We start from the raw sequence: 21,834 nt of genomic DNA on the forward strand, positions 1-21,834 counted from the left end.
GGCAAATTCTATGACAACTTTGGATGTGATTTTTGAATGCTCTCTTTGTATTTCAATACTTAACTTGAGGTTTATTCTGTATTGGGTTCAAGTAGAAGTTTGAAAGTGCATTCTTAAGATTCTCAGTGGAGCTTGGAGGGTCAAGCAAAAGTTTCTAGTAAAATCAGATTTTGAAAAACAGCTAGACCAATGGATTCACCTGAAACTTTGCAAACACTTTGTCAAGAAAAAATGTCAGGTTCACCTGAGAGAAATTTGTTACGAGTCTATCGGCTGTGCTTGCCCTTCACACATCTAATTAAGCCTTATTTCCCACGAAATTTGACACTTAAAAATTCCCCAATTGAAGTATTAGGGGATCAAGATAAACTCTAGATCATAAACCTATATCTTTCGAGCTTCTCCCTCTCTACAAAGCCATATACTATGATTGAGAGGACCATCATTTTCTAAATTACCTCAAAATTGTGTGAGTTAATTGGTGATTGGGAACCACATCGGAGCAGCAAATAATTAGTCATGATGGCTTGAAGTTGCAATTGGAGAACAGTTGCGGATTCAAATGCTAGAGTACGTAGAAAAAGGACTTGCGAGTCAGTTGCATGTAGGAACATAGAGGATTTGATTACATCTTTACTACATTGTTTGGAGGCTTCTATGAGTAAATTGTACTACAACTATCTATTCTCGTGCATTGTTTTTGGTAGTCAGACTGCGGAGAGACTTTTACGCCTGATAAGGTTTTTTTTCTTTGATAACACATCTTTGTGTTATGGTTTTGTTATGATTTTCTATGGATTGTTCATTTTATATGCTTATTGATGCTTATATTATCATTCATGCTTATGTTAATTGGTTAATCACTTTAATTTAAAATTGGCTAAGTTAAAAGTTGGGGTCTGAATTGTAATCAAGGTAATTAATTTGATTGTTCTTACAAACTCTCAAATTACTAGCATGCTTTGAATTTTTTTTTTCCCCACTTTTTAGTTCTTATATCTGTCGCAGTGAATGGAAGTGGAAGAGAAATTGGAACACAAAGGCTGTGATTTAATTTTTACTCAGTTAATATCTAACAAACAATTAATTTCCTTTTTCAACTATTCTACGTGGCTGAAAAACACCATGTGCCCTTTCAGAGAAAAAAAAAAGGGCCACCTAACCTACCTGCCAAGGCATAATTAAGTGAGAGCCATATATAATAAACATATATACGATGTGTACAAGTGGCTAAAGAATCAATGTAAAATGTATGCAGAAAAATCTAAACATACTATGGTTTATTTAATTTGAAAATGTGCCTAGCTAGCTAATTTTATGCAGATTGTAACAATCTATCTCGTAATGAGTGGTATTGCAGTTAAGCAAATAATATTATATGGTTTAATTAGAAGCATTGCGCTGTATATCTTAACTAGAAAGTATAAATTCAAGAATTTGGACTGTGAGGACATTAATTGGGAGAGTGTATTCAAAGTCTCACATTGGATATATACCGACTAAATCAAAATTCCACCAATTAATGTGTACAATCATGGCTAATTCAATTGAAAAATTGCATACATGCATTTGACTAATCCAACCGACAAATGTTATTATATAGTAACACTAGTGAGGAACTAGACCGACCAATGATTTGTTCATTCTTTGCTTCTTACTATGCTAAATCCGTGGTCCTGCCAGGCAGGCTTGACTTGATCCTATTATGGCCGTACATCTTATGCCCTAGTAGAAGTTGCTGTACGCTATAATTTTCAAATTTTCCTTTTTCTTAGAAACCTATATGAAGAAATGAGTTAACCAGTGGCAGCCAAGTATTTATCGATGTGATCTGTGATTAATTTTTTTAATTATATTATATTTTGTTAGATATATTAGTATTATCGTATAGAACAATTATAAACACAAGTGAAGTATTTTATATAAATCAATAGAAGTATAGAAAAGTGTCTATCAAAATTAATAAATATATGTGATAAGATAAGAAAATATTAGATGCCTTTTACCTGTTTTTGTTTAACTATCATGCAGATACTATGTAGCATGTAGGTATAAAAGAAAAGAAAATTTCAAAAAATAACCATTCCAATTATAAAATTGTAACTTACGTCTATTTTAGAAAGCTAAACTGTTTTAACTTTAACTTTTATTTTTATTTATGAGGGTGTTGCGGATGAATTTAGCTAGCCAAGAGGCTTTTGACATATACATTTCCTCGTTTTGGATTTCATGAAAAAAGCATTGCAAACATTTAACTGTTTAAGAGACTTTCTTTTCCAAAAATAAAAAAATAAAAAATAAAAAGAATGCTGTTTAAGAGTACTAGTTGAAGGTAACAGTCAAGAGAGAATGAGACCAATAGCCTAAAACAGTGGTGGGCTTGTCAAAAGGACTGAAATATCTCTTCATAAACCAAACCCTGTTGTTAAAAGAAACCTTTAGCCACTAATCTGGTCTTAATTACAAGAAGCAATAGAGCCATCACTATGACTTTTCAATTTGTAGAGCCACTTCTAGTCCACAACATTTTTACCAACTGGAGTTGGATCTAAAGTTCAGGTCTGTTGATGTTACAAGGCACTAAATTCTTCATAGCCATTTAGGATACTTGCTGGAATCACCCAAATATGGGAGTTGTTTAACATTATAGTCTATTGAAACTTTAAAACATTGTTTAGGTTTGAAAATATACGGCTCTGGAGTGGGTTTGCATAGGATGGACAATATTGGTAGCAAAAGGGTTAGGAAAATTTGATGCAGTGACGGTGAGGTTAGGACAGGTGGGGGCAAGAGCACTAGAGGGTTGAGAGGGCATTGAATGATGTGACAAAACAAAATACGAGGGTAATTTTTATCTTTTATTAACTTTTTTTTTTTATATGTAATTTTCATAGTTTTAGAAGATAGGATTTTATATTCTTGATTTTAGGTGTTTTTAAGGGGTTGTTAGTAAAAATAGAGTCCTATTATGGTACTGCATTAATTATAATATGTTTAGGAATATTTTTACTTAAGAAATTAGTTTAGGCATGCAATATGCAAAACAAAAATTTAGAGCTCAGAATATCAACAGTATTTTTAATGAGGTTTTTCTCTTTTTTATAGTGTATTTCAGAGTTCTATCTTGTGGCTTTAAGAAACCTCTTTTATAGATTTAAGGGTTTGCGTCTTGCTAAAATGATATCTTTGTCTCGTCATGCTTTCCATTATGCATTAATTGGTATCAATGAGCTTGCTAGCATCCTGGTACCCATCTGATCATGCTTTCCATTATGCGTCACTAAGTACATATTCATATACCCAATGGCGAAGCTAGAAATTTGGGTCAGGGGGTGCAAGATAAAAGACAAAATTGAAAGTAAAAAATTAATCTGAAAAATATAAATCAATATTAATAACAAAGTAAATAACCAACTATATGCTAATGGAATTCTCATACACAATCTAACATAAAATGTAAACTTTAATTTATTTTTTCACACTTATTTTAATTTACTCAATTGCTCTCGATGATTTTTCATATTTTGAAACTGCTGCATGATTTCTTCGTACTCAATAGTCTTAAATATATCTTTATCAGTATATGTGACTAAGCAATCATTTATCCATTGATCTTCCATTCAATTGTGTAATCAATTTTTAATTATGTTCATTGTTGAAAACATTCTTTCAACAGTAGTTGCTACAACTTGTAAGATCAATGTTGAGGTCACTAACATGTAAAACAATGGATATAAAACATCATTTTTCATTTCTACCATTATTTTAATATATCAGTTGTTGGAGTGTAGGTCTATTTATGTGAGAGCACTAGCATTGGTGGTGCTAAAAAATCATATTGCTATTTTTAGCACCATCAATGCTAAAAAGCTAGCTGCAATGGTGGAGGAAAAGCCAAAAAATTTGTTTGTTGAGCTATAGTGCATAGCCAAAGATGTTTACGCACCATAGCTAAGATGGTAAAAAAAAAAAAAAAAAAAAGACAATATTTAATTAAAAATTATATTATTTTATTATGTTGAATGTTAAAATAAAATCATTGATATTGAGTGTTTTGTAAATTGAGGTGGTAAAATAGATAAAACAGTTTTTTATAGTGCCAAATTGTGAAATTTTTGGAACCATTAATGATGCTTTAAGAGAAGCTGTTGGGGGAATTTAAAAAAGAAAAAAAAGAAAAAAAGAGAAGTTATTTGTTCTTTTGTGGTGTGAGGGGCAAATAAGATATTTTTGTACAATATAGTAATATTATATTATTATTAGAGAAATATTTAGAAGTTCGGGGGGCAGTTTTTTCCTTTTCTGTATATGCAAATTACAAAAACAGCAAACATGTAATCTTCATTGCATGCATATCCCAACTTGTATAGATACATCGAAAGTCAAAACATCTGATTGCGTAGATAATATATACCAAATATATGCAAGTATATGTGAAATCTATTTACTCGTATATACAACTACATGTGACAGTGGAAATGAATACTAGTTGTTATTCATACTCTAGCTTCATGCTGCTTGTTTGACTGAGATTGCAAGATACCCATGAATCCATTAGTCATAAGACTTAGGCTCCATTTGGTATACCCATTCAAATATATGTTTTCAATTTTTAGACAATATTACACATATTTTCACATACTTTTTCATCCATACATATTTTTACACATTCACTCAAATACATGTTTTTAGTTTTTAAGTGCATATACCAAACATCCTCTTAGTTTTACGAGCCTTATCTTTTAGATGGCAATCCACATATATAAATCCAAAAAATCTTGCTCCTAACATGGGTGTGTGATACTTAAGGCGCCCCCGTTTATTGCTTAGAGCCACCCTTCACTAGCTAGCATTTGAAAAATGATTTGTCAATTACCTACATTCTTATCAGTGACAAAACCTCAAAATTCAGGAGGTGCAGAAAATCAAAAACTGAAAAAGCATTAGTGCAGCTGAGTTCCAAGGTGGATTATCCCTGCTTATCTAAGCAATGTTGTAATCAGCAATAATGGGGTACGGTAAAAGATTCCATTTTTCTGCGTTTTGACTTCAGAATGAAGAAATAAACATTTTCAAGAATTAGACTTTACCAGATATTTAGGGATCCTTGACTTATATATTGTCAACAACAAAGTTTCAGAAAGAGGAAGGGATTGTTTAATCTTTCAGATGAATTTTTCAGACACACTATGATGGTGACGTGTCCATTTCAGGGGGTTATGAAGTGCACATGTGAGGTCCATTTGCACTGTTTCGATGCCCTACTGGGGATATTCTTCACTGATAGTCAACTTAATTAAAACATCACAACCGTTAATTTGTAGATTAAATTAATTTGTTGGACGGTTATGACTTCATGATTGGTTGTCTTTTGTGATAATCAACTCGGTTTGACTTACAAATTTTCTTCCTATGGGCATAATTCTTCTAATTATTTATCCATGCTCACCTGAGAACATGCTGGGGCTACTATAAATTTCAAAGTTGTGTCAATGTTCCTCACACCAATAACAATGGCTGCACAACTTGGCTATGTTGTTTCTTGTATATTCTCTCTCTTAGTTGCAATAATCTCTATCACTTTCACTTTCTTGAAACACAAAAAAAGCTATAAAAAATCCAAGAAGCTACCACCTGGGCAGATGGGACTTCCTTGGATAGGTGAAACAATGGAGTTCTACAAAGCTCAGCGTAAGAACCAACTTTTCGAGGAGTTTTTCCAACCTCGGATTACGAAGTATGGGAAAATATTCAAAACAAGGCTAATGGGGTCACCGACAGTAGTGGTGAATGGAGCTGATGCTAATAGGTTCTTCTTGTCTAATGAGTTCAAGTTGGTGATAAGCTCGTGGCCTTCTTCGTCGGTTCAGCTCATGGGCAAGGACTCTATCATGGAAAAACAAGGCGAGCGGCACCGGTGCCTTCGTGGGCTTATAGGCACAAGTCTTGGCTATGCTGGGCTTGAGGCTTTAGTGCCTAAAGTTTGCAACTCTGTTCAATTGCACCTAAAAACAAAGTGGCATGGCCAAGAGAAGGTTAGCCTTTACCGTTCCACAAAGGTTTTGACATTTTCCATAGTGTTTGAGTGCTTGTTGGGGATTAAGGTAGAGCCAGGAATGCTTGCAACTTTTGAGAGGGTTTTGGAAGGGGTTTTTGCTCCACCAATTAGGTTTCCTGGCTCTAAGTTTTCTAGAGCAAGAAAGGCAAGGCTAGAGATAGAAAAGATGTTGATAAGTGCAGTGAGAGAGAAGAAGAAGGAGACGGAAGGAAGGTTGGAAGGAGGAGAGGAGGATGGGTTGTTGATGTCAAGATTGGTGTCTGGGATGATTAAAGGGGAGATTAGTGAAGAAGAGGTTGTCGATAACATCGTCTTGCTAGTTTTTGCAGCTCATGACACAACTTCTTATGCCATTGCCATGACATTCAAAATGTTGGCTCAGCACCCTAACTGCTATGCCCTCCTCCTTCAAGGTACTATTATTTTTGAAGCTATTATATGGTTCAAAGTGATTTTTTAAAGAGTAATTATTCAGTATTTCAGGAGCATAAAAAGATAATATTCTTTCATCTTACGTAATAGTATGTCTTATTATTCATGCAAGAGGAAGGAGTACTACGTTTGTCATTATACTGGGAGATTACTTCATAAATTTTCCTTTTTTATATAGTTGTTATTTGAGTTTCTCGCAAAAATTTGAACTTTAAGTAACTTATTATATTTGAAGTAACTTCTGCCTGAGTTCCTACTCACATTAGAGTATCTCATTTCTTGCCAGAGCATGTTGATATAATGATCAACAAAATACCGGGTGAGAATCTAACATTAGAGGATATGAAGAAGATGAAGTATACTTGGCAAGTTGCTCGTGAAAGCATGCGGCTGTTCCCTCCTATCTTTGGTTCATTCAGGAAAGCAATTGCTGACATTGAATATGAAGGATTCACCATTCCCAAAGGATGGAAGGTGCATGCTGGATTTCTTCTTTCTTTATAACATATGATAGACCTGTTAGAGATATATTACCCCATTAACATAGGCCCAAGCCTAATTCTATTTTGTGTGCAAGTCAAGTCTCTTACTTGTACTAGAACTCTATCAGTTTAGGGTTTAGTCTACTATATATACACATGTTATGATTCATTATAACACATGATTTTTACTGCACTATAATATATTATTGATGTAGCCCTTTAAGATTTCTTCCGTGGATGTAGGCCGTTGGGCTGAACCACATAACTCTCGTGTGTTATTGTGTTTTATAGTTTATGCTTTCGTTTTCGTATCCATACTAGCATATTCAACATGGTGTATCAATGCTAATATTTAATATGGTATTAGAGCCACCTTCTTATGGTCATGGTTTTCTGTCCTTACGGTATATTTAAGAGCAATCTTTGTCTTCCTCGGTGTTTTTTTTTTCACTGCGTTTATCTTCTTTGGTTTTCTATTGCTGCCGTCAAAACTCTCCCGTATAGTCAAGCCACCGTTAGAAGTCGCATCAACACTGCAAGACCATTGCCTTACCGTCACGGAGCCAAATTTCATTCAAGGGATCTTCTCAACCTTATCAAATCTCAAAATTTCATCAAGCTTCCATCTTAAGTTTGAGAGGGAGTGTTAGAGATATATTACCCCATTAACATAGGCCAAAGCCTAATTCTATTTTGTGTGTAAGCCAAGTCTCCTACTTGTATTAGAAGTCTATTTGTCTAGGGTTTAGTCTACTATATATACACATGTTATAATTCATTATAACACATGATTTGTACTACACTATAATATATTATTGATGTAACCCTTTAGGATTTCTTCCGTAGATGTAGGCCGTTATGCTGAATCACATAACTCTCGTGTGTTATTGTGTTTTATAGTTTATGTTTTCGTTTTCGCATCTATACTAACATATTCAACATGGTGTATCAATACTAATATTTGATAAGACAAATTGTAGTTTGATAGCATTCCAATGATTTTGAAGTAGAATGCGCCTAGATTGGTAATGATAACCATTATTATAGGGCAATGATAATCTTACATCCACTTTTTATACGTCAATTTTCTTATTTTAATATGGACTTTTTTTTTTTTTTCACTTTTTAAAATTTCTATATTAGCGCATTAATTGTAAATATTGTGTAAAATAGTAGAGTAAAATGAGGTAATAGCTTTTAGTGGGAAGTGTACGTATGTTGGTTCAATCTAATCTAGTCAAGTTTCAATGTGACATGGACAAATCGGTGAATCTATGAAAACTTGAGTCGTAGTGAAATAAGACAAAATTAACTAAATAAAATTGTGAAATTCCCATTAAAAAATAATTGACATTTAGTTGTGGTCCTCTGCAGGTACTGTGGACAACATATGGAACTCATTATGATGAGGATTATTTTCAAGATCCACTGAGTTTCAATCCAAGTAGATTTGAGGAGCCCATACCACCATATGTATTTCTTCCCTTCGGAGGAGGCCCAAGAGTGTGTGCAGGCTACCACCTAGCCAAATTGAATATCCTCATCTTTGTTCATTTTATTGTAACCCATTATGATTGGTCCCTGCTATATCCCGACGAGCCAATCACCATGAATCCCCTTCCATTTCCTTCGCGTGGAATGCCCATAAACATTTCTCCTAAGTTGTTATAAAGCAACCGAGGTTATTGGGGTTTCATACAGTGTAATTATGCAATTTAATTTTAGGAGTAATGTTAGTGCTGCTTCAGCTTATGATTTGGCGAGTGCAGAGTGTTGGAAAATATGGCTAAATAAACAAGTTTTGATTCAACAATACAAACCCTAAAAAATTAGCAATGACAAAAATAAATAGATAGAGTTAGAAAGATCTCACAAACTATAGAATCACGCAAATGCGTTATCTTTAAAGGTTGATTCGTGCCACCCGGAGTAGAACTCGGTGTGAATGGCTCTCTTGGCCAAACAACCCCCCAAGATTAGACTATAGTAATTTCTTCAAGTTGATCACACACTCAAACAAGAAGAACTAGGAACAACCTTACTTGCCTTTCCTTTCCTTGAAGCTGAAATTTTCTCTTTGTAGCTGAAATTTTTTCTGTGAAGCTGAAATTTTCTGTGCAGCAAAAAACAGAGCAAAACAGAGGGGATTTGCGGCTGGAAAAGAGGAGAAAAATGTGATGATTGAATAGTGTGTGTTGTGGTGTTTATAAGCTAATGTAGTGAGGGTTGATGGGTTGAACCAACGGACACTGTGCAGCCAACGGGCAGCACAATAAATGCCCCAACGGGCTACTATTTAATGCCCAACGGGCAGAACCTAAATGGGCTAAAACCAAAAGAAATGAGAAAAGAATCAGGCCCAAGAGAGATAGAGACTAGCTTAACTTCAACCCAAGCCCAACCCTTAGCCCATTGTCTTTCAAGCTTACCACCTAAGATGTGCAAAGCCTTATAAAGTCATAACAAGATTCATTCCTAACCAATGTGGGACACAAACATACATTAAGTGTTTGAAACACACATATACTCCAACAATCCCCCACATGTTACAAACACTAAACTAGGAAAGGCAATAAACTCAAGAAGGTATGCATCAATATGGTACCCTAAGGTTTTAACCATACTTAGAGTAAATAAGTAGAAACTACTAGACAATGGTAGAGTTAGACTCTTTTAACCAAGCTATTAGATAACCAAACTTACCACCCACATACCTTTCTTTACCAAGGTTGTTCCATAAGCGGGTTGGCGCCTTATACAGGCCATGCGCCATTGGGTTTCATGAGAGCTCTAGAGACCTACCCAAGTCTCATAGGAAGCGGCACAACTTCCAATCCCACATAGGTGGCATCCATCAAGAGTGTGTGCAGTACACCCCATTCCAATAGGTAGGGACTATGGATCCATTAAGAGCTAGAGCTCAACCTCCAACAATCTGGAATTTAGCACTGTCTCACACCATAGGGATAGACTCATCACTAATCTCCTCAATGAGATAGCGGAATACATAATAACTGACAGTGCCCATATGGACCACAAATGACCTCTACCCATTTAACCCCTTGTGTGGAATCACCCATCATAGAGGTTGGGCATTGGCCATAGTGTCACAATTTGGGTATCAGTCCTATCCCCCTCGATGTCTCACTCACTAGCCTTCTTGCTAGTGGCTTGGTCAAAGGATCAGCCAAATTCCTTTCTGACCCCACAAAGTCTAAGGACATTACACCATTATCAATGAGCTGCCTCACAATATTGTGTCTCCATCGGATATGTCGACTTTTCCCATTATAGATTTTGTTCTTAGCACGTGCTATGGCAGCCTGACAATCACAATGTATGCAAATAGAGGCAATAGAGTTAGTATACAATGGTATATCAATTAACAAGCTCCTAAGCCACTCGGCTTCAGACCCAGCCTTTTCTAAGGCTACTAACTCTGATTCCATGGTGGATCTCGCTATGCAAGTCTGCTTGGATGATTTCCAAGACACAGCCCCTCCAGCTAGTGTGAACACATATCCACTAGTGGACTTTACCTCATCTGTATCAGAGATCCAATTAGCATCACAATATCCTTCTAATATAGCAGGATAACCACAATATGACAAACTATAATCAAAAGTACCCTTTAAATATTTCAACAGTCTAGATATTGCATCCCAATGTTCAATACTAGGATTATGAGTATATCTACTCAATCTACCAACAACATATGTAATATCCGGGCGAGTACAGTTTGTCAAAAACATCAAACTACCAATGATTTGTGCATATTTATCTTGTGAAACACTATCACCATGATTTTTAAACAAATGCACCTTTGAGTCAAAAGGAGTAGACATAGGTGACATATCAAAGTGTTCAAACTTTTTAAGAATTTTTTCTACATAATGAGATTGTAATAGTGTAATGCAATCATTATCCCTAAGGATCTTGATGCCCAAGATTATATTTGCCTCACCCAAATCTTTCATATCAAAATTAGAGGCAAGAAAGTGTTTAGCATCATGCACAACATCAAGGTTAGTTCCAAATATAAGCAAGTCATCAACATATAAACATATAATAACACCTTCATTATTAATAAACTTGCTATATATGCATTTATCGGCACCATTGATCACATACCCATGTGTAAGCATAACATTATCAAATTTTTCACGCCATTGTTTAGGTGCTTGTTTTAAACCATATAAAGATTTAACCAACTTACAAACTTTATGTTCTTGTCCAAGAACTACATAACCCTCGGGTTGCTCCATATAAATTTCTTCTTCTAAATCACCATTTAGAAAAGCAGTTTTAACATCCATTTGATGTACTACAAGTTTGTAAATAGAAGCAATCGCAAATAAAATTCTAATAGATGCAATTTTAGTCACCGGAGAATAAGTATCAAAATAATCCACATTATGTTTTTGCTTATAGCCCTTGGCTACTAAGTGAGCTTTAAACTTATCAATTGTATCATCCGGTTTTAATTTCCTTTTAAACACCCATTTACAACCAATAGGTTTAACCTTAGGTGGAAGCTCAACTAATTCCCAAGTATGATTAGACATAATAGATTCTAATTCATTATTAATTGCTTCCAACCAAAAAGATGCATCTACGGATTTAATTGCATCATAGTAACTTACAGGTTCATCTTCAATGACATAGGCAAGGAAATCGTTACCGTAATCCTTTTCCTTCCTAGCTCGCTTGCTCCTTCTTATTTCTTGCACATCATCAACAAAGTCATTAGAAATTTCAATATAATCATGCAATACTTTTTCCTTATTTTTCAAAGGAAACACATGCTCAAAGAATATGGCATTTTCGGATTCAATAATAGTGTATGATTCTAATATATCACTTTTGATGACAAGAAATCTATAGCATGAACTATTGCAAGCATAACCAATAAACACACAATCACATGTTCTAGAACCAAGCTTTCTCCTTTTAGGCTCGGGTAGCATGACCTTAGCCAAGCACCCCCACACTTTGAGGTATTCCAAGTTAGGCTTACGCCCTTCCTAAAGTTCATAAGGAGTTTTACCGGTTTTCTTATGAGGTACTTTATTTTGAATATGGCAAGCTGAAAGGATGGCCTCCCCCCACATGTTGGAAGATAGCCCGGAACTAACAAGCATAGCATTCATCATCTCTTTAAGAGTTCTATTTTTTCTTTCGGCTATTCCATTAGATTCCGGTGAATAAGGTGGAGTTACCTCATGTATTATGCCATTTTGTTCACAAAATTCCTTAAAAGGATTAGACTCATATTCACTACCTCTATCGGTTCTAAGTCTTTTAATCCTTTTATTCTTTTGGTTCTCAACTTCGCTTTTATACTTTACAAACATCTCTAAAGCTTCATCTTTGGTTCTTAGTAAATAAAGTTTAGTGAATCTAGAGTGGTCATCAACAAAGATCACATAAAATCTTTTACCACCTCTAGTTATAGTGTGTTTTAAATCACCCAAGTCACTATGTACCAATCCAAGAAGTTCGGTTTCTCTTGTTATGGATTTACAAGATTTCTTGGTGATTTTAGTTTCGACACAAATTTCACATTTGTCCATATTAGCTTCACTTAGTGAGTTAATAATTCCGCATTCTTTCATTTTCTTTATATAGCCAAGATTAACATGTCCAAGTCTACCATGCCAAACATCAATGGAATCAACTAAGTAAGCACAAGAAGATGAACCTTTTTCATTAATAACTTGATCAACATTAAGTACAAAAAGACCTTCATCATCATAGCCCTTACCAACAAAGACTTCATTCTTAGTTAAAGTAACTATGCCACCATCAAATAAAACTTTAATACCGGCCTTACCAAGCAAATGTACCGAAATGAGATTGTGTCGAAAGTGAGGTACATGAAGGACATTATTGAGTGAAAGAGTTTTACCGGAAGTTAGCTTCAAGAGTATCTTCCCTTTACCACTCACCGGCACGGACCTATTGTCTCCAACATAGACACATTCGGTGCCTTCCGCCATAGGAGTGTAGGAACTAAACTCCTCTTTGAATGCACCAATGTGTCTTGTGCAAGCCGAGTCAACTACCCATCCCTTCACTTTTGTCACCAAGTGTGCCTCACACACCACCGCCGCAATGATCTCTTCGGTTTGCACCACATTTGTTTTATTTGATGTAGAGCCTTTGTTGTTGTTCTTATTGTTGTTGAAGTTTCCCCTCGCCCTACATGTTGCCGCATAATGACCTACCTTGCCACAAATAAAACAATTACCCTTTTTCTTTTGGATTTGAGGATTTGGGCCATTTTTATTATGAAATTTTCCTTTTCCCTTTAAATCATGTTTCTTATTATGTTGTGAAGGTCTAGAGGGTCCTCCCTCTACAACATTAGCTTTGGAAGTAAATTCCTTAACTCTAGAAACCTTTTCCGACATCCTATTTGTTTCTTCAATTTGAATATCAACGATAGTTTGTTGAAGATTCAAATAGGTTCTATGGTGGCTATACCGATGTTTATACTCTTTCCAAGAGTCCGGCAACTTAAACACTAAGCCATGAGCCACAAACCTCTCGGGTAAAACATCACCCTCTTTAGCTAGGCCGGAAACTAATTTTTGAAAATCTTCAATTTGGCTAGAAACACTTTTTTCCTCAACCATTTGAAAAGACATAAATTTAGCCGTAGCAAATTTTTTAGCACCCTCATCCTCAAACCCATAACGACCATTAAGTTCATCCCATAAATCTTTAGCACAAGTAAAATGACAATAATTATCAAACAACTTGTTAGATAAACCACACTTAATAGTATGAACACACAATTTATTTGTTTTTTCCCACTTTGCTATATTTTTAGGATCTTCTTCGGGTTTAGGCTCATAAAGAACCCGGTCAATTTCTGTAAATTCCAAGATAGGCAAAACCCTTTCTTTCCAACGCTTAAAATTATTTCCATCAAAAGCCTCAAGTTTTGTAATTTCCGAAATGACCTTAAGAGAATCAACAACTTGTTTCTTCATTTTTACAACACAAAAATCAACCTTTAAAATTGTTGGAAAATATGGCTAAATAAACAAGTTTTGATTCAACAATACAAACCCTAAAAAATTAGCAATGACAAAAATAAATAGATAGAGTTAGAAAGATCTCACAAACTATAGAATCACGCAAATGCGTTGTCTTTAAAGGTTGATTCGTGCCACCCGGAGTAGAATTCGGTGTGAATGGCTCTCTTGGCCGAACAACCCCCCAAGATTAGACTATAGTAATTTCTTCAAGTTGATCACACACTCAAACAAGAAGAACTAGGAACAACCTTACTTGCCTTTCCTTTCCTTGAAGCTGAAATTTTCTCTTTGTAGCTGAAATTTTTTCTGTGAAGCTAAAATTTTCTGTGCAGCAAAAAACAGAGCAAAACAGAGGGGATTTGCGGCTGGAAAAGAGGAGAAAAATGTGATGATTGAATAGTGTGTGTTGTGGTGTTTATAAGCTAATGTAGTGAGGGTTGATGGGTTGAACCAACGGACACTGTGCAGCCAACGGGCAGCACAATAAATGCCCCAACGGGCAAAACCTAAATGGGCTAAAACCAAAAGAAATGAGAAAAGAGTCAGGCCCAAGAGAGATAGAGACTAGCTTAACTTCAACCCAAGCCCAACCCTTAACCCATTGTCTTTCAAGCTTACCACCTAAGATGTGCAAAGCCTTATAAAGTCATAACAAGATTTATTCCTAACCAATGTGGGACACAAACATACATTAAGTGTTTGAAACACACATATACTCCAACACAGAGGACAAGGGTCTGCAATTTTTTTCAGGTAAATGGCTATGGAAGTTGGATACACTTCCAAAAATTAAGCATTTCATATGGTTGTGTTTCCACCACAGTGTTCCAGTTAGGCAGATTCTTAATACTAGGGGTATCCAATGTAATATCTGCTGCTCATTGTGTCAATGCCAAGATGAATCTATTATCCACCTATTGAGGGACTGTCCTTTTGCCTTGAGCTTTTGGAATAAAATTGGAACACCTTAGGCTTGTGCTAATTTTATATAGCTTGACTTGACGGAATGGATTGCACAGAACTACCTTTGTAATAACCAAATTCAAGCTAATGGGATTCCGTGGATTACTCTTTTTCCATTTGCACTATGGTGTCTATGGAAGCATAGAAACAGAGTAGTTTTCAACAACTCTGTTAGTAATCCTAACCTCCATGCTGCGTGTATTAATATGGCTAGAGAATATTATTATTGCATGGGGAAGGGGTAGCAACTAAAGAGACATATTGTTACTCCTATTTGTTGGCGCAAACCTGAACAAGGGTGGTTCAAACTTAATTATGATGGGGCTTCTCAAGGCAACCCGGGAAAGGCTGGGGGTGGAGGTCTCATTCGGGATCATCAGGGGATATGGATCAAGGGATATATGAGGAGAATAGGTGTGGCGTCGAGCTTTGCTGCTGAGTGTTGGGCCTTGAGGGACGGGCTGCTACTTGCAATTCAATTGGGTATTAAATATTTAGCTGTTGAACTTGATGCTCTCACTGTTGCTAAACTTGTATTTGACAGTTCAACATCTAATAGATCATACTCCCCTATTCTAAATGATTGCAGGTTCCTCCTGAGATAGTTTCATCGCTTCAAGGTTAGCCATACCTTTAGAGAGGCAAACCGATGTGCTGACTTTCTTGCTCGTGCTGGCTGCTCACTGGATGAGGATTTTGTTGTATTAGATTTACCATCTAGTGATTTATTACTTAATATGTTAAGTTCAAATGCTACTGGTCTGTACTCTTTAAGGCACAGCCACGACTTCGCCATTTATGGCTTCTTAGTTTAATATATATATTCCTCTTAACCAAAAAAAAAAAAAAAAAAAAATTTTTTCATGTGGCCAGCTTGAAGTGTCGAAGAGATCACAATGTCTGTCGGTGTCTCTAGTGTGTTTTGAAGACAATGAAGAGAAATGACTGGTGTAGTTTATTTCTAGCAAGAGCTAGAGGCTTCGGTACAAAAACATTACAGTAACTAAGGTTGCACTTTACGTTTGGATGGTGATCTCCTCTTAATGGTAGGTATGTTTGGAGAGTGTGAAGGTGTATAAGGCTAGAAGGAATACTCTCTCGGGTTTCAGAATTCTCCAAATTTGCTCACTAGACACTAAATATAGGTTTTATTTTCGTTCTTATATTAACTACAATATTAAGGGTTGGTTAACTACAAGAATAAACTGGAAAACTTGACAAGGAAAGTTTTGGTAAATATATTTCACTCAACCAAGATTATTGTCCAATGTCAGGTGATGCTCTCTGTATAACTAAATTTCAAATCCTAATAAACTTCCTTATCGTCTCACCTATTCCCATAAAACTTGCTTGACCAAGTTCCTCAATGTAGCACTTCAAACTTCTTTCAACTTTTCAACCTCAAAGACTCAATACAATTACAACTGGAATAAAATGAAATTAATAAAATATTACAATTACATTACAAACATTGACATAAAATTTTCCAACATGCAATTAACCCTAGCAAATTACCAAAAAAAAAATCCAAAATCAAAACCAAAACCAAAACCAAAATCCAAAAACCAAAAACAAAGACAAAATATATGCACATAATTACTACATCAAGCATTATTAAACCGTAAACCCAAGGTAAGCATGTCAACCACCTGTAATGTAGGTGCTTTTTTAATAGGTAGCTCCTTGGAAACCTCCTGCATGGTTGGCCTAGATTTTGGATTGGCTGCCAAGCATGCCAATGCAAGCTTTGCAATCAAGGCCACTATGAATGCCACTTGATTTCTAGGAGGTTCAAGGCGTTGGTCCAAAATGTCCTTCAATTGGATATCATGGGTAGTTGAAGTTGTTGATAATAATGATGATGGTGAGAGAAATGAAATAACGTCTCTTGGATGACATGATCACTTCCAATGCTAATACTCCAAAATTATAAACATCACATTTCTCGTTCACTTCCATTGTGTATGCAAACTCTGTAAAATAGAAGAATTTAACTTATCCAACACTTAGGTATGGTAACATATTAACATCAAGTGTAGTCCGTAGTACTTGCTCATGTAAACCTTTTTATTTTTTAATTGCAACTATCTACCCTAAATTAAAACAGTATTTGTAATGCGTACTCTAAAAATCATAATATTTCATTCAACTCTTGATTGAAGAATAATTTGTGATACTCCCCCACCATCCAATTAGAGTCCAAGTTAGCAGTATAAACTAATTAATGGTCAAATTGTATAGGGTGCACATTTTTAATGCTATCAGAGTTTGGTGTGGATATAACCCAATAAAGTTTTAATTTAGACAATGTTGTGGAAAGTGCATTCTAACGTTGAAATGGTGTTGATTGTGTATCAAAAAAGAAAAAGAAAAAAAGAAATGGTGTTGATTGTAAAATTTTGAAATTTAGAATGCATATAATCATATAATATATGTGGATGCTTATAATTAACCCTTATTTTTATTTTTAGATTTTCCTTTTGGGCTAACACAACCTTTTTACTTTATTATTTATACTAAATTACTTTCCATGCATAGGGTAAAAGCCGGGGGCTTTTCAAATTCCTCCCAATTATCTCCTTTAAAAAAAAAATTGATATATATATATATATATATATTTAAATTTGTGCACATTTCTAATGCTATCAAAGTTTGGTGTGGAAAGTACATTCTAATGTTGAAACGGTGTTAATTGTAAAATTATGAAATTTAGGATGCATATGTTCATATAATTTATGTGGATCCTTTATAGTTATTTTTTATTTTGATACAAGATAAAAATTTTACTATAACCTAATCTAAGTATATGTGTGTCAAACTTCCTCTTGGAAACTTGAATCCCGGCCCTTGCCCTTCCCCCCTCACTCACGCCTCACAAGTATTTATACTTGTGGAGTGACCATCGCACCAAGAGTGTGTGGTGGTGGATGCTTATAGTTGTAATTATCCCTTATTTTATTTTTATATTTCTTTTGGGCTAACACGCCCATTTTACTTCATTATAATTAGTTATAAAGTTTAGATCAACAATGTATATATGTATGCCTTTTAATCCTTTTTCATTTGAGATTGTATGCTTAATTCTTTTATCTTTTTCCATTAAAAAATAGATGTAAATATGTATTAATGTCTAAAAAGTTGGAACATGTTCTTTCGTTACTGTTTAGCAAAAAAAAAAAAAAAAAAAATGTTCTTTCGTTACTATTTGGTGAATTATTAATTTCGTAGTAATTTTTAATCATCATAAAATTGTTTTGAGTTATCATTTTATATCGCAAATGTTGTAAAGTATATTTCGATCCATGATCCTTGTGTTTGCCTTCATGATGAAGCTTCAACAAAAATGAAAATTTGGAGAATGGAATGACTTCAACATAGCTTATAGTGAAACGAAAAGCATATTTTACCACTATGTAGTATGATTATCACTACATTAAATGAACTAGAGACAAGTATTTCTAGAGGGCTAATCATGGCAATAAGGAAAAAATTATATTACTTGGAGCTGTGTATCCAAATGTTCCGGCAAATGAAGTCCAATTGGATGAGTCAGGCTTCAAAAACCTAGCTGTGCCAAAATCCGAGATATGTGCCTCATATTTTGAATCCAACAAGATGTTCTTGCTAGATATGTCTCGATGAACTATGGGAGGTGAGCAATTGTGATGCATATAGGATAAAGCATCAGCCATGCCTTTAACAACATTTGCCCTTTTGATCCAATCAAAACTAACAACCTCTTCTTTATTGCTCAATAAATCTTTCATACTTCCCCCTTCTAAAAACTCGTAAACCAAAAATGATTGTCGTGGATGTGAGCAAAAGCCAAAAAGCTTTACCACGTTCCGATGCCTAATTTCGAGAAGAGCACGAATCTCATTTTCGAAACCCTTTGCGTTGGTAATATCACCATCTTGTACTGAATGAAGTTTTTTCACAGCAACAACTTGACCTGATTGTAGCTCTGCTTTGTAAACATTTCCACACCCTCCCACTCCAACACAATGTTTAGAGTCAAATTCCTCTGTTGCTTCAATGATGCTTTCATACACCATTTTCCCATCATAGCTCCAAATTGCAAACATATTAACATTTTGTGCTTCTCTTGTATTACTTAGTTTGTTCCTTAGTCTTGGGCGCTTCAAAACAACATAAAGAATCCCAGATACAATCATTGAGAGAAACAATATGCTTAAGATAGGAACAATAAAGATAATCACTACTTTATTTTGCCTTTTCTCACTGGGATTCTTGCTCCAAGTAATGGAAGAGGGGCAAGCCTTTAAACTAGAGGCATAACCACACAAACCTTTATTATTTCTTAATGCTTCAAATGGAGCCTTGCTAAAGGCCTTATTGTTGGGTAAAGGACCTTCCAAGCAATTGTATGATATATCAATATTGGTCAAGCTTGACATTTCTCCAAAAGTGGCTGGAATGGAACCAAAGAGCTCATTATGGGAGAGATTCAATGTTTCTAACCTTTGCAATTCTCCAAGCTGTGGTGGTATTTTTCCAATCAATAAATTCTCACTCAAGTCTAGCATTTGAATAAACTGTATGTTGCCAATCTCAGTGGGAACACTTCCTCTAATTTTATTTTTGCTTAAGCTCAAGTTCAATAAGTTTTTGCACCCCAGTATTTGTTTAGGAAATGCTCCTGTTAAATTGTTGGCTGAGAGAATAAGAAATTGCAGATTAGATAGCATTCCAATTTCCATTGGAATCCTACCAGAAAGTTGATTATCACCCAGATTAAGGTGAAACACTAATGTCAACTTTCCTAATTCCTTTGGAATCTGCCCAACTAGATGATTGAAGGAGAGATCAAGTACGTGTAGCTCAGTGGATCTTCCAAGCTCAGGAGGTATTACACCAGAAATTCTATTATTTGAGATTTTTAAGCTTTGCAGACTTTGGCACTGCCCCCACTTTTGAGAAAGTTCCCCATAGAAATGATTATAACTCAAATCGATATAAATCAAATTTGGGTATATGCCAAAGTCTTCTGATAAATTTCCTCTTAATTGGTTTCTCTCAAGTCTCACTCGTACTAAGCTAGTGCAATTTCTCAAACTTATTGGAATGAAACCTATGAAATAATTGTCATATGCTGTGAAGTTTTGAAGGGATCCACTATTACAAACATTTCGTGGAAGATAACCAGACAACATGTTTTCTTCCAATTCCAAATACAGCAAATTTGTAAGATTATTAAATTTGAAAGGTAGGGAGCCATTAAGTTCATTTGTGAACAACTTTAGAGTGGTAAGAAGTTTGAGCTTTCCTATTTCTGATGGGATATTGCCTGATAGCATATTTACACAGAGATCCAGGTCTGTGAGATTCTTCATGTTCCCGATTGAGGATGGGATAGATCCCCAAAAATTGTTTTCACCAATATATAGCTCATTCATGTTGGTCAGGTTGCCTATAGAAGTAGGGATTGGGCCAGAAAGTTTGTTCGAATACAGATACAACACACGAAGAGATCCCAACTTTCCAATTTCTTGAGGAAAGGGTCCAGAAAGTTTGTTTTCATAGAGGATGAGAACACTCAAGTTGCCTAGGTTTCCTATAGAAGTAGGAATTGGACCAGAGAGATTGTTATTGACCAAAGCAAGATAAGTAAGAGATCCAAGCATCCCAATTTCGTTACAAATAGATCCAGAAAGTTTGTTTTCACTAAGATCTAATCCGGTTAAGGAGCCCAGGTTCCATATAGATGCAGGAATCGTGCCCATAAGGATGTTTCCATTCAACCAGAGACTCCTAAGAGATGTTAGCTTTCCGAGTTCTTCAGGAATGGAACCAGAAAGTTTGTTTCCAGAAAGATCCAGAATGATCAAGTTTCTGAAGTTTCCTATTGACACAGGGATTGAACCTGTGAGATTGTTACTATACAAAGATAGCTCATTGAGCAAGTTGAGTTTTTCAAGTTGATGAGGAATGGATCCAGTGATGTTATTTTCATGGAGATTTAATATGCGAAGGCTTGTTAGTTGGCATAATTCAGATGGAATTCTTCCAGAGAGATGATTGAATGATAAATCAAGGTAGATTAGCTTAGAAAGGTTGCCCAAGTGGGAAGGAATGGTACCAAAGAGTAAGTTGTGGCTGAGATCAAGACTTACGAGACTTTGTAAGCATGAGATGCTGAAAGTGTGGAGCGTACCTTTTAAAGCAGAACCTATGAGGTTGATATGAGAGATGCTGCTAAAGTTGTTGCAAGAAATTCCAACCCATTGGCAAGGGACGTTTCCAACCCATGAGGACAACTGAAACTGGCTATGGTTATCAAGGCTCGCTTTCCATTCCAATAGAGCCTCTGCTTCTGGTCCCATATTGGAAGGAGAAGTTGCAAAGGGAGAAGAAATAGCAAATTGGGAAGAAGAAGCCAACACAAGAATGATAATTAGGACAGTGGTGAACATAGCTCGAATTAGATTATTAATGGATTTGGGAAGCGGTTTCTCTAGTAAGGAGATCATGACTTTTATGAGTTGCATGCGAGAACAGAAACGAATTGGGTGATCAGAGAAGGAATGGCTTTATGGTTATGGAGAGGTGCATGGAATGAACTAGTTTATATAGGAAATTCTCCACATTCCATTAGGTGAATCTTCTGTCAGGAGGAGGACTTTCATATTATTTTATTTTATTTTTTGCTTGTAATTTGGTTAAAAAGAGATATCAATAAGAAGTAGATAGTGCTTGAAATTTAAAGAGGGAGGGGAAAAACCATTCTTTAAATTATGCTGACTTATATATATATATATATATATATTGAGACGTAGTAACGTAGCATTTATTTTTCCACATTAGTTACATATTTTCATCTCTCTCTTATTTT

General features: G+C 35.3%; 1 protein-coding gene and 1 pseudogene across 1 annotated transcript; one reads left to right on the top strand and one right to left on the bottom strand.

Moving 5' to 3' along the window:
* Window positions 1-5,513: 5,513 nt before the first annotated feature.
* LOC111990116 (taxadiene 5-alpha hydroxylase) lies at window positions 5,514-8,722 on the top strand. The gene is made up of 3 exons (XM_024021906.2): window positions 5,514-6,471; window positions 6,777-6,964; window positions 8,347-8,722. Exons 1-3 carry the CDS (start codon window positions 5,514-5,516, stop codon window positions 8,641-8,643), a joined length of 1,443 nt encoding a protein of 480 aa, XP_023877674.2. The 3' UTR covers window positions 8,644-8,722.
* Window positions 8,723-16,474: 7,752 nt separating this feature from the next.
* On the bottom strand, window positions 16,475-21,623 carry LOC111990134 (probable leucine-rich repeat receptor-like protein kinase At1g35710; annotated as a pseudogene).
* Window positions 21,624-21,834: the final 211 nt, after the last annotated feature.

Source organism: Quercus suber, unplaced genomic scaffold (genome assembly GCF_002906115.3).
Source record: "Quercus suber isolate HL8 unplaced genomic scaffold, Cork oak 2.0 scaffold_71, whole genome shotgun sequence".
In the NCBI taxonomy this organism is placed as follows: Eukaryota; Viridiplantae; Streptophyta; class Magnoliopsida; order Fagales; family Fagaceae; genus Quercus; species Quercus suber.